Genomic DNA, 12,711 nt, shown 5'->3' on the forward strand with positions numbered 1-12,711 from the left:
AAATCCCACCAGCCCAAAGCTGCCTCACGCCCTTTGTACCTCTGGAAGAAAAGAGGCTCTGCTTTTATTTGAAGAGACACTGCAATTGAAGTTTGGTTTTCTTGACATTGTAATAGTACTGTTGGGTTTCCTCCATCTTCACAGCTATTACTATTTCTTTGGTGTTCATTTTGTTATGGGCAATGCAGAAAAAAAATCCCATCTTGTTTCTACTCCCCTAAGGTTAACTTCATAACATTAGAATCTAGTTAAAAAGCAAGCAAGCCAACAAAACCCCACAGGATCGTGTTTAAAGAAGAAGCAACAAGTTTCAAACACAAATCTGTCCGTGTATTCAAATATCAAGCTGAGGGGGTGTGTGAGCAGGGCTTTCTCGTCTGATGCAGACACCGCTCTGGTTCTGAGATGTGTTTCAGTTCCACAATTTCTGTCAACAACACTGTAGGCTTTGAGATGTCTCTTCCTTAACACAGAGAGCAGTGCTGTATTTGATACTGGCAGATGAGAGGCATGCTGCTTGGTCAGAAATACAGAAAATACTTCACTTGCCGTCCTCAGAACTGCTACCTGTCACCGAAGAGCTCAGAGAAAGGGCACGCCAGCGTCTCAAGAAAGACGGGGCAAAACAGGCCGACCCACTGCAGAACGGCTTGACGGCAACCTTTCATGTCCTGTGGCCCTCAACTTCTCCAGTCGGACTGCGTTGTGTTTCAGGGCCGCTGCACCGCTACAGGCTTGGGCTTGGGCTTAGGCTCCGGCTCGCGCTGACCCTCCCCTGAGCCATACCCAGCCACCGGATTTACCAGACCGCAGGGCCCCGGCGGCTTCCAGGCTGTCCTCGTGCGTGAATCCTGCCAACGGGCGGCCTGTGTTGACTATGGTAACCCTGGCCCAGGTAAGCACTAGCCAGAGAGTGGCGCGATGAGCCGGGGCGGGGCGGGGAGTGAGGCGGCCCTGTGTCCCGCAGCCCCAATGGGCGGGCGCGGCGCGGCGGCGGCGGCGCACGTAGCTTTCCCAAGATGGCGGCCGCTCCGGACCGAGCTGCGAGGGCGGCTGCGGGGCCAGGGGCGGCGGGCGGCCGCTGAGGGGGGCAGCAGGGCGCTGGCGGCGCGCGCCTCGCCTCCCCTCCCCGCAGGGTGAGGGGCAGCTTTCCGCGCGGCCGCGAGGCTTCACCATGCTGCGGGGCTAGAATCGCCGAGGCGCCGCAGCGGGGTAATAATGTTAGCAGAGGTAAGAACCTCTTAAGGTGCGCGATGGGAGGGAGTGGCCCGCCGGCCGCCCGGCCGAGCAGCCAGCTATGCGCTGGGGCCCGCGGCCGAGAGGAGGCTTTGCCTTCCGCCGGGGCCTCCGACCTGTCTAGGTAGCATGTAGCTTCCCCCTCGGCCGCGGAGAGCAGAGGCGCCGGCCAGCTCGCCGAGGGCAGCGCCGGGCTCCACTTACACCTGTCCCTTCTCCCCGGCCGGGCGCCTTTCCTCTGTCAGGGGCCAGCAGGGCAGGAGAGGACAGGAGGGGGACGCTGCTGGGGCGGGCCCGCCCTTCCCCGCGGTGTGCCGGCGTCCGGGCTTCTCCACCCGGCCGGGCTTCTCCGCCCGGCCATGGGCCCTGGGGCCCCTACTGCACGGTGGGCGCCGTTTCTGGAGGGGTACACCAGGGGAGGTAGGGGCCTGTGTCTCCCCTAGGCCTCGCCGGAGAGATGTCTCCGCCTAGCCCCCGAACGCTGGCTCCCACTTCAGCACCCCTGGCTTCCTCCTCAGTGGTAGCTTCGTAAAGGCTCCCTGTTTGCTTGATTCTTAAGCAGCTTAAACTGCACAGCTTTGCCGCTGCAGGACTTTGTGGTTGTAGGTAATCGATAGAAGTTGGCTCTCTGGTTTGCCTCTCCCTGGTAGGTGGCTTCTGTCCCAGAGCAACTGGGCAGCCGATCTGTCAGGCAAGTGGGTATTGGAGGATCGGCGTGGGCTAGAAATGGCTACTGTCTCCAAAGGTGCGCTCCCAGAGGGAATCTCTTGGTATTTTCTGGTTGCTAGAAATGAGACTTTTCTTCCACGCTCAGTTTTATCTACAAAGATCGATTGATTTTCTATTTTTAGTATATCAGCAAAGCGTCTGGCATACAGATACTTCTCCAACATGATGATTGCGTTGCATGTGTTTAATGATTTGTAATTTTGTCCTGCAGTGGAGGTTATTTGTGTAAGACTGAATTGACTTAAATCTGGAAGGGTAAAGGCTTGCTTTCTAACACCTGAAAAATTTAACTTTGCCTTCCTGAATGACAGCTAAAAAAAAGTGTCCTGAAGCTTTCAATTTGCATCATTTCAAAGTTTCAGAGCATTAAGAAAGTGGTTCTCTAGTGACATGAGCTCTCGGATTTCCCCAGGAGGGTAAAATTTGCGGAGTTAGTTAAACCTGGAATAATACATGACCTATTTTTGCATGAAGGGTATTAGAGGGGTGGTCAGAGTTAATAAGTGTTAATGAGTGTGATGCACAGGCATTAACCATAATAATTTAGATTATTTTAAGGGTGCTGTAGAATGTTCTGTGTCAGTGCCTCATGCTGGACTGTTTGTTGTCTTTGATGATGGCTGTGTGTGCCTATCCAAGCCACTTGGAATTTAATTTTTTTTTTACTAAGAGCACTGATGTAACAGCCTGGATGCCCCTTGCTCTGGTGGCTTTTTGAAGTAAAACCTACTACTTGTGCTTGTTATAATACTTTATTTTGATGTGTGGAGGTCTTTACTTCTAGTTCCTATATGTAAAATAATTGTAGTCAGGATAATTTCAGGGTGAAGTATTCTAGGCTTGGTCTGTGCCAAGGAGATGGCTTCAGATTTTGGAGAGGGTCTAGCAAATTTGCAGGCTTTGCTTGTCTGCCTGAAAAGCATTTGTGTGAAGTTCTTCAAGCACCAGACAACTCTTGACTATCAGAGAACCCACCTGACATGTGAACTGGAAAGAGTCCTTGCCGGCATGCTTTTTCCAGTATTCCAATGGTAACTTGGTACCTAAAACGGCTTCTGAAAACTGCAAGCAATCACACCTGTAAACCTTTTTCCCACTTTGCAGGAACATGCAGATTTCTTAAAGCCTACCAATATATATACAGTGTTCTGTAAACATCTATATACCTCTCAATTTTTCATTTCTCAAAGTAACTATTTTATTTAAGAACATATAGTGAAGTGAGATTAAAAAATGCTAGGGATTTGCAGGCTTGTGTAGTTTGCTACTGTCTGGAATGGCAAAGATCATTGCCTTTTTCTAAATTTTTAATGTCTCAAAAAACCCCACCATTCCCCCTCTTATGACTGTTTTCTTGTTCATTGGATGTCTCTTTTTCTTTTCAAGACCTAGTGCAGCCTGTTTCCATGAAACTTACTGTTTCAGCACTTTATGGTCAGATGAGGCCATGATGGACACAAGTTGCAGTGGTCTGTGTCTTGTGTTTTTAGACAACTGTCGTCTCGCCTCTTACGTGGTGGTAACTGTACTGCCCTGATTACAACAAGGCAGATGGTGTTTTACAGGCTCTTGATGGTCAGTAGTGTCTTAAATTCTGATGGGAACAAATGTTAAATATGATTTTGATGGAATTTAGTTTATAAAAAGTTTTAGGATAGCTTTCAATTTGATGATTTGTGCTATCTGCATTTAGAGACTGTTTCCTCTACAGATGGCACTTGAGAAAAAGTGAGTAGATTTTTTTTCCATTCCCCCCCCCTTCTCAGCTGCTTTGAGATGCTTAGTGAGGACTTCCTACTGAATTTATCACAGCAGCTAAATTTTCAACAACTTAATTCTCAGCTTAGCAAGAGTACTTTGTTGCAGTACTAGTGACAGTTGGTAAGATTTTTGAAATTTGGAAGTTAGGAAAACTTTTTTCTTGTTCACAAATAGAAATGAGCCATACAAAATGAACACTGATGTGTTGGTATTTCTTGTTATTGTAAACAGTCAAAAGAATTCAGTGACTACATGTATTTATTTCTGTTAAGCAACCTATTTTTTATTTGTAAGAGGTGTTTAATAAACTTTTTTTTTGGTTAAGCTTGTATAGTTACTAGCCCTTGAGAACTGTTTCTGAGCAAAACCAAGTAAAATAGCTTTTTTTTTTTTTTTTTTAGGAATAAAGATTGACTCAGCAGCTTAAGTTGCTTTAGACTAATAATGAATTAGCCTTACTGAAACAGTAGCACGTTGTAATATATATATAGCTGTCCAGCTCTGTAAGATGCAGAAAACAGTTAACTGCCTGAAATACTATAGCATTGTTATTTTTCTTCACATTCCTTTATAACATGGCTCTGCAAGGTTGCTGCGATGCTTTATATGACTGAACTATATTTTGCTGGTAGAGGCAGTTTAAATTGTATAGACAATTATTTTTCTGCCCTTTTGTGAAACGTACCATGGGGCTTTGCCTCAGTGCCAGTGCTTTGCCACATGAAATCTAACTGGAGCATCAGTTGCAAGCCCTCAGGAGGTAAAAGCCTCTTCCTTCTCCTTCAAAATATTCTGTAAATAAAGTCTACTCTATCACTGGTCTGCTTTGTGTCCCTAATTGTTGCTATGACAGCTCTTTTAATAACACCATATTCTGTAGAGTATCAGTTAAAATAACATGAGGATGGTAAATTAGAAAATTAACCATTTACAAGGAATGGATGTTGTATGTTCCTAGTGTTTATTTTAAAATATTTTGTAGCTATTAGTAAAAAATAGTGTCTAAATGCTCAAGACTATCCTTAGAGTGTACAGTTGGGCCTAAACTGCTGAGACTGAGTGCAGAGTTCTGCAGCAACTCTAAAATGTGAGTCTGGACAATTCCCCAAAACAGTGGGGAGGAAAAGTGTGAAGTTCCTTATTCTAATAAAAATAGACTAAGGACTTGTCTGGTTAGATAGCTAAAGGAGCTCCAAGTGACGATTTCCTCTGTCTGATTGCTCTCTAGGGAATTATCTCAGTTTTAAATATGTTTGTCCCTTTCTCCCCACCCTTACAAAGATGACAAAGCATGTTTTCCTTTGAACTAGCATCAAGAGAGTTACTGTTATTGGAAACAAAAAACTGTTGGTGGTATAAGTTATTGACAACACTTAAAGAATTAATATTTTGGAGTCCCATTAGCACTTTTCAGCATTGTTTGGCTGAGAGTACTGAGGCTGGCATAACAGAAAAACAATTGCAGCGGGCATTTGCAGTTACATGACAGAGAAGTTTCTTGGGCTTAATTGCTCTTCTTTCCCACCACACTCCCCCCCCATACCCCTTCCCCCTCACCCCCCAGCCAATGTCTGATTTCAGAATTGAAAAACAAAGCTTTATTTCATAATGTAAATATATTGAAATGTTTTCACAAGAGCACACTAACCTCATTTATGTAACTTCTGTAAGTATTACACCTTACAATTATGATTGTGTGATTACAGGTATGAGGTGAAATGGCCATTATGGTTTAATCTGAATAGGTGTGTTCAGCTAGACTCCTTTCATAACTGCCATTTATTTTGTAAAAGGGTTAAATTCCTACCCTGGTAGAGTTTGGGAATATCTGTTAAGGATTTTATTCTTGCTCTGAAGCAGAAGTAAAATCCTCAGAGTGGAGGTGGATTAGGGGATATGATCTCAGTGTTGCAGTTCAAACACCATGAATCAAATTTATTCTTGTATTTTAACGTTGGCATTTTGCAAGCATTTAAAAAGTCACACAAAAATCTTAATTCATTTTATTCAAGTGAGATTTTCTAAAAATCCAGGCATTTCCCAGGACAAAATACAAGGTTTCACCATAGTGGTTAGCTGAGTAGTTTATTTTGAAGCTATTTCACCAGTGGCTCTTGAACTTCTTTAGTCCTACTACTTTGCATATTTAAGCACAAGACCAATTTGATTTGGACCTAAGCAGTTAGTCACTCCATCTCTGCTTACTTTCCACTAAGTCCTTTCTTACATCAAATGGCCTATATAATATCTTTTCTGTGCCTTGACCTGGTTGGAAGAATTTTTGCCAATTAGAAGTTATATCAGGAACCTGTGTTTTGTTGTTGTTTAAAAAAAAAAAAAAATAATCCCAGGTGGAAGTAGTACTGTGTGTATTCAGATGAGAAGGAATATGACCTAGTTAAAAGTTCACAAGTAGCTGTCTATAGCATTGATATCTAAAATACTTAATTCAGTATCCCATTTTTGTTGGGGTTTTAGGTCGGAAGACAAGCTTTACATGTTTTCTTTCCAAGAATGTTCATGCATTTGGAGGCTTACTTTGAGGAGTATTATCTGTTTAAAAGCAGCTGTTCTTTTGTTGCAGTTTGATTTTAATTCTATTTTTTTTCTGTTCCTGTGCCTTTTCTTTCATTAATCTCGTGCTTCTGGGAAGAATGGGATGATCTTGTTTCTATTCTAGTCAGATCTGTTTGTGTCAGAATGCTATTATTTCATAAATACCACTATTTTAAGATCATGTATTCCCGTTCTTCAGTATGTTTTTGCAATTCTAAAAAATAACTGTACTCAACACTTCTGGTGATGCCTCTGAGGCAGTGTAGGTTAGGCTATCTCTTGTGATATAAGGGAACAAATTTGATCAGGAAGCTTGAATTGCTACATATCCTGTAGGATGCTCTGCATTTCCAGTCTTCCTGTTGGTGCTGTCAGACAAGGCCAAATAAAAGTACTCTAGAATTTCACCGGGAAATTCTTGCTACAGCTAACCAGCAGATTGTGAAACAGTGCCTTCGGCCTGAACTAATTTTTCTCATAGCTCTTAATCAGTATTGAAAACAATGGCAAAGAACATGCCTGATGTTCCCAGTCACCCTGTATATAGCATTTGGCACTCTGGACTGTGTACATGAGTTAAAAATCTGGTGGTGTATGTGCTTTAGGAAATTAGTATTCAACCTGTGTAACTGTAGGAAGTGATGGCTTTAAAGTTTTGCTGATCGTCAAAATGATCTTGGAAGTGTTTGACTTAGAGACGTGATGAAGCTTTCCTCGTTCCCATGTTACTATTGCTGCAGCAGACTGAGAAGAGGTGTCCCTCATGAATCTTAGGTCCTTTCTTCTGTGAGGCCTGGCACTTCTTCACTTAAACCTTTGCATTCTATGTACTTTATAATAACTCAAAACTTCATTTATTTTAAATTTTCTCAAATGTCATACAATGTTATCAAATGTGACAACAATGTATGACTACTTTTCTGAAGCACATGTAATGTTTTTTTGTGATATATTGAAAATAATAGTAATAATGACATGTATTTCTTATATACTGACCTATTTGTCCTTGAAGTTGCATATGTATTTTGTGTGTGGTTTTGTTTTTTGTTTTCTCTAAAATGCTATGCTGAGTATATTTTTCCCAGTGTGTCTTGGCATATTTGTTACCAATAGATATCTTGATTTTAAATGACATTTCTTTGACTGAAGTAGCTAACCTCTTAACATACTTGGAAGAAAATGACTTTTTAATGGTTTATTTACTTAAATTAGTATGTCTGATCACAATGCTAAGAAATTGAAATTTCATTAACTTTGTAAATTAAAATAATATACTATGGGAATCAGAAATCTTGTGATTTAATGTCTCAATTACAAATTGAATCTGATGTTACATGTAATAAAATGGAAAGAATTTAGTGGAAATCAAGTTTTGTGTGAATGTAATTTTTATTGTTTTGATAGGAAGATATTTCTTTACAATGCTAGGCTAGGAGAATAAGGGTTTTGTTTTAATTTTTCACTCTTGGCAAAGTTTTTCACAGTCAATATTTTATTCTAAATTGAGTACTCTGCAGTTGTTGTGTTAAACATAATTTACACAGTTATACTACATTCTGTTCTGTGCTCCATGCTTGTATTTGACATGCACTAATTTGACTTGCATGTGTGACTAAAACTTTGAAATAAGTTTTATTTCTTTCTTTATGTTGGTTTTAAGGTCTGAATAGTATCGGTCTTGTGTTTTTCATTTGGCAGTTGCCTTGCTACAGCGTCTTAAAGGTGTCCTTGCCAATGGCAGAGGAATTGGAACTAGATGATCTTTAAGGTCCCTTCCAGCAGAAACCATTCAGTGATTTCAAGTTAGCAATAGTGAGACCAAAGGCGAACTTCAAGTTTCTATGGATATTTCCAAGCTCTTCATTACTTTATTGGATGTTTTATATTATTGGATTATCCAATTAATGATGGTCTGCTCTTGACCATTACTTCTAATCATGCTTTATTTTACCAGTACTCTCTTTTATTTGTTTTTTTGTTTTGTTTTGATAATCTCAATTTAACATTATGCTTGCAGTCTTCTTAATTTTTCTCTCAGGATTTGTAGAGATTTGCCTATTACTGTTCTTTTTCTATTTTTTAATGCTTTATGCAGAACTTTTTTTCTGTTTTCCAGTGATCAAAGTAACTGCATTGCTGCTATATGGAATAACAGTATGCCTGGGTTAGTCTGTGAATGCTTCTCTCTTGCTATCTGTATGGTGGTTCTTTTTTTTAAGACTTGGTGCTGTGGTTTGTTTCTTTTATCTTTACATTTCTTCCTCACTGGTTTGGCTGTATATTTTTCTTTAGGTATCTTGCATGCATAAAGAAATCTAAGATAATAAGAGTGTTGTTTCACATTTTATTTAACTGAATCTAGCTTGAGATACTACTAAGGAAGTTTTCTGCCTCTTTCAAAACACAAACTGGTGTCATGGCTGCTTTTTGTATCAGGTCTAGCAGCTAAGCAGCAACTACATGAGGAATTATTTCATCGTGGTGAACCAGCCAGGAGAAGTTGCCAAATGAACAGCTGCATGGTCCAGTGCAAGGAAAATGCTTTCCTGTGTTTCCTTCTGTTTAAGACTAAAGTGAATCAATGTCTCAAATAATTCCTGTCCTTCTGAAAATGGGGAATGTTATCATTCCTTCTGTGTCTTCTGAATGTACCTCTGCCTCCAGAAAAAGAGTAAGGTTAGGTAGCTCCACTGTGGTTCGGGTTTTTTTTTTTTCCTTGATATTCTGGAGCAAGTTGAAATGATTGAGTTTTTTACATACCTTCTGTAAACTTGCCCTGAGAGCTCGATACTCAAAACAACTTAATTTGTTTCATCCACCACTAGTGTCAGTCTGTAACTGAAGTGGTAATGGCAAGAGCTGATGCACTGTTTCTGTGGTTTACTTCCCCTCCATTTCAATTCCCCTCAAAAGTCGTAAAAATTTGTTGGAAATATTCCATGCCTTGATGTTTGAGAATTAAGTGTTCTACTGAGTTCATACAACTGTCACTATATGTAAACTTTGTTTGCAGATGTTCACACTTGCTTTACCTTTTCAGTGTATATGCACAAAGGAGATATCCACAGAGTAGTTGACATAGTAACTCTGGGCCTGGATTTTTTTGTGAAGAAAGGGAGGAAGACTACTTGAGGCCAACAGATTCATCTAGGATACTTAACAGGCTTTTGACTTTCATAGAGAGGCCAAGTGGAGAGAGGTTGTGGAGCAGGGTCTTGGAAGAAATTATAGGAAGCTCCACTGCTTTTGAGCTACATATTGCAGCACCAGTCATCAGCGTTATGTAGCAAGTTACTTGGATTAAACTTGTGAAGTTTTAAAAGTGCACAGAGTAACCACGCTTTCTCAAAAGGGTCGCTGAACCAAACACCTCTTGGAAGTAAGGGGGTAAAGTACAAAAGCGATAAGAACTAAAAGAGAGATTAGGAAATGGGATAGTAAATACATGAAGGGGAATGACTGGGATTGATTTTATTAATTTGTATTAAATTTATCCAATTGGAAAATGACAATAATATTTCAACACTTTTTTCCCCTCTTAAGTAAGGCTACACCCTCAAAGTGCTTTTTTTTTTTTTTTGTTATTTTGTTCTGCCTAGAGTTAGGCAGCTGCTCCTTAAAGAACCTGGATATTGTGGGCTGAATACTGGATAATTTGTGGATGGTGAACTAATTTCTCTATTTTATTTTATGCAACTGGATGATATTCTGTCCAGAAATCAGAAAAACAGTTGCAAGAAGCTGAAAGATTTGAGGCTTACTCTAGCTTTGTAAAAGTTTTCATCATTTTGTATAACATCTGTTTCCACAGTTATTTTATCTTCGTCCAGTAAGCATGGTTCATAGGATATCTGGCCTTGTTGGAGTTCAGATGTACTCTAAGAGACTACTGGGAATTAGTAGTGAAATAATGACTATATCAGAGTTTCTGTATTTTGTAACTAAGGAAAAATTTTGTCACTTAACTTTAAACTTGCTGAATGAACAGTGAAATAATTGCAGTACCTTCAGGGGAAGATGCTAGTATTCTGTAATTGGACTTAAGTTTCTTCTTGAAATGCACTGTATTTGCAGATTAAGATCTATTAACTTTTGGCCACTGAAAATTGCTTCTTTGTGGTTCATACTCTGAGATTTCTGTAATTTTTAGGTCCATTTTGTTTTGTAGTTTGTTAATTATGGTGCTGATTAAAAAGCACTACATTTAAAAAGTGTTAGGGAGCTATCAGTAAATTTCTAAAGAGAAATTAGATATATTGAAGGGATCATAGAACCATAGAATGGTAGGATTGGAAAGTACTTTTAGAGGTCATCTAGTCCAACTCTCCTGCAGAAGCAGGTCCACCTAGATCAGGTCGCATAGCAAGATGTCCAGATGGGTCTTGAATATCTCTTAAGAAAAGAGATTCCATACCCTCCCTGGGCAGCCTGTGCTGGGGCTCCGTCACCTTCACAGTGAAATAGTTTTTCTCATGTTTAAATGGAACTTTCTGTGTTCCAGTTTCATCCCATTACCCCTTGTCCTGTTGCTAGCTACAATAGAAAAAAGAGATGCCCCAGCCTCCTGACATCCTCCATTTATATACTTGTAAATATTTGAGATATCCCCCGCAGTCTTCTCTAAACAGCCCCAGTTCCTGCGGCCTTTCCACATAAGGAGGATGTTCCAGTCCCCTGATCATCTTGGTGTCCCTGCACTGGACTCTCTCCAGAAGTCCTCTGTCCCTCTTGAGCTGGAGCCCAGATCTGGACACAGGACTCCAGATGAGACCTCACCAGGACAGAGTAGAGGGAGAGAAGAACTTCCCTTGACCTGCTGGCCACACTCTTCTTGATGCATCGCAGGATGCCATTGGCCTTCTTGGCCATGAGGGCACATTGCTGGCTCATGGTTAGATTATTGTCAACAAGCACTCCCAGGTGTCTCTCTGCAGAGCTGCTCTTCAGCAGTTTGACCCCCAGCCTGTCCTGGTGCATGGGGTTGTTCCTTCCCAGATGCAGGACTCTGCACTTGTCCTTGTTGGAGAGGTTCCTCTCTGCCCAACTCTCAAGCCAATCGAGACTCCACTGAATGGCAGCACGGCCTTCTGGGCAATCAGCCAGTCCACCCAGTTTTGTATCATCAGCAAACTTGCTGAGGGTACACTCTGTCCCCTCATCCAGGTCACTGAAGAAGATGTTGAACAAGACTGGCCCCAGAACTGATCCCTGTGGAACTCCACTGGCTACAGGCCTCCGACTCACTTCTGTTCCATTGGTCACCACCCTCTGGGCTTTGTCATTCAGCCAGCTCTTAATCCACCTCATTGTCCACTCATCCAAGCCACACTGCTTGAGGTTTCTGATGAGGATGTTATGGGAGACAGTGTCAAAAGCCTTGCTGAAGTCAAGGTAGATGACATCCACTGCTCTCCTCTCATCTAGCCAGCCGGTTATGCACTCATAGAAGGCTATCAGGTTGGTTAAACAGGATTTCCCCTTGGTGAAGCCATGTTGATTCCCCTTGATAACCATCTTTTCCTTCCTATGTTCAGTGATAACATTTAGAAAGAGTTGTTCCATCACCTTTCCAGGCATGGAGGTGAGGATGGAGGCAGACTGTGCCAGTGCTGTGTCACCCTCACAGTGAAATAGTTTTTTCTCATGTTTAAATGGAACTTTTTGTCTTCCAGCTTCGTCCTATTACCCCCTGTCCTGTTGCTAGATATACTAGAATAAAGGGATGCGCCAAGTAGGTATTGTATATTTGTGTATCTTTTTTCTTTTTAAATGATTTCTATCAACTTAAGATTTGGTGAACTGTTTTGCACACAGCAACTGCTGTAAAATGGTGTCCTGTCTCTGTAGGAGAAATAATGGTTTCAAGAAAAGTAATCATTGTTCATCAGACCTCTTGCAACCAATTTTTTTCCACACTCTCCTCCCTCTAAAAGTCTTGGACAAGAATGTGTTGCATTTGAACAGAAGTCTGTGTCTCAAACCATTTATGTATAAATAATATTTCTATTAATTTTCTTAGTAAATGTGAGGTGATATAGGTAATGGCATAAATTGGGCAGCATGTTGGAGATTCGAATCAAAGGAATAGATGTCTGCTTATTGCTTGATAGAGAGGATGCTCAGTTTCTCCTGCAATGGAACAAGAGCTTAAAAGTAAATAGAATTCTTTTCTACCTTCAAAAAACATAGCTGTTAAGGAATGAAGAAGCCTTTTTAAAAACCTACCTTGTACAACCATTTCTGCAGTAGCCCTGAGCTCTGTCAGCAAGTTTTTAATTAAATGGAACATAAAGACGGCCCCCTAGTTCTGATGCTTAGGGAGAGAGACTAATTTAATGTATTTCTGCCAAGAAATATATTGGGAATCTTAAGTGGTAGAAATTGTTTTAGAAGCAATGTCTTTTCTTTAAATTTATTTAGTGGGATAAG

The 12,711-nt window shown here is 41.0% G+C and overlaps 1 protein-coding gene across 3 annotated transcripts in view; it reads left to right on the forward strand.

Annotated features, from left to right (window-relative positions):
- Positions 1-1,010: 1,010 nt before the first annotated feature.
- Positions 1,011-12,711, forward strand: part of SNX13 (sorting nexin 13) — a 64,801-nt gene continuing 53,100 nt past the window's right edge. For all 3 annotated transcript variants that reach the window (XM_061996663.1, XM_061996665.1, XM_061996664.1), the window contains exon 1: positions 1,011-1,230. In XM_061996663.1, the coding sequence (XP_061852647.1) occupies positions 1,219-1,230 (12 nt within the window). In that variant the 5' untranslated portion in view covers positions 1,011-1,218. The remainder of the gene's footprint in view (positions 1,231-12,711) is intronic.

Source organism: Colius striatus, chromosome 5 (genome assembly GCF_028858725.1).
Source record: "Colius striatus isolate bColStr4 chromosome 5, bColStr4.1.hap1, whole genome shotgun sequence".
Classification (NCBI taxonomy): Eukaryota; Metazoa; Chordata; class Aves; order Coliiformes; family Coliidae; genus Colius; species Colius striatus.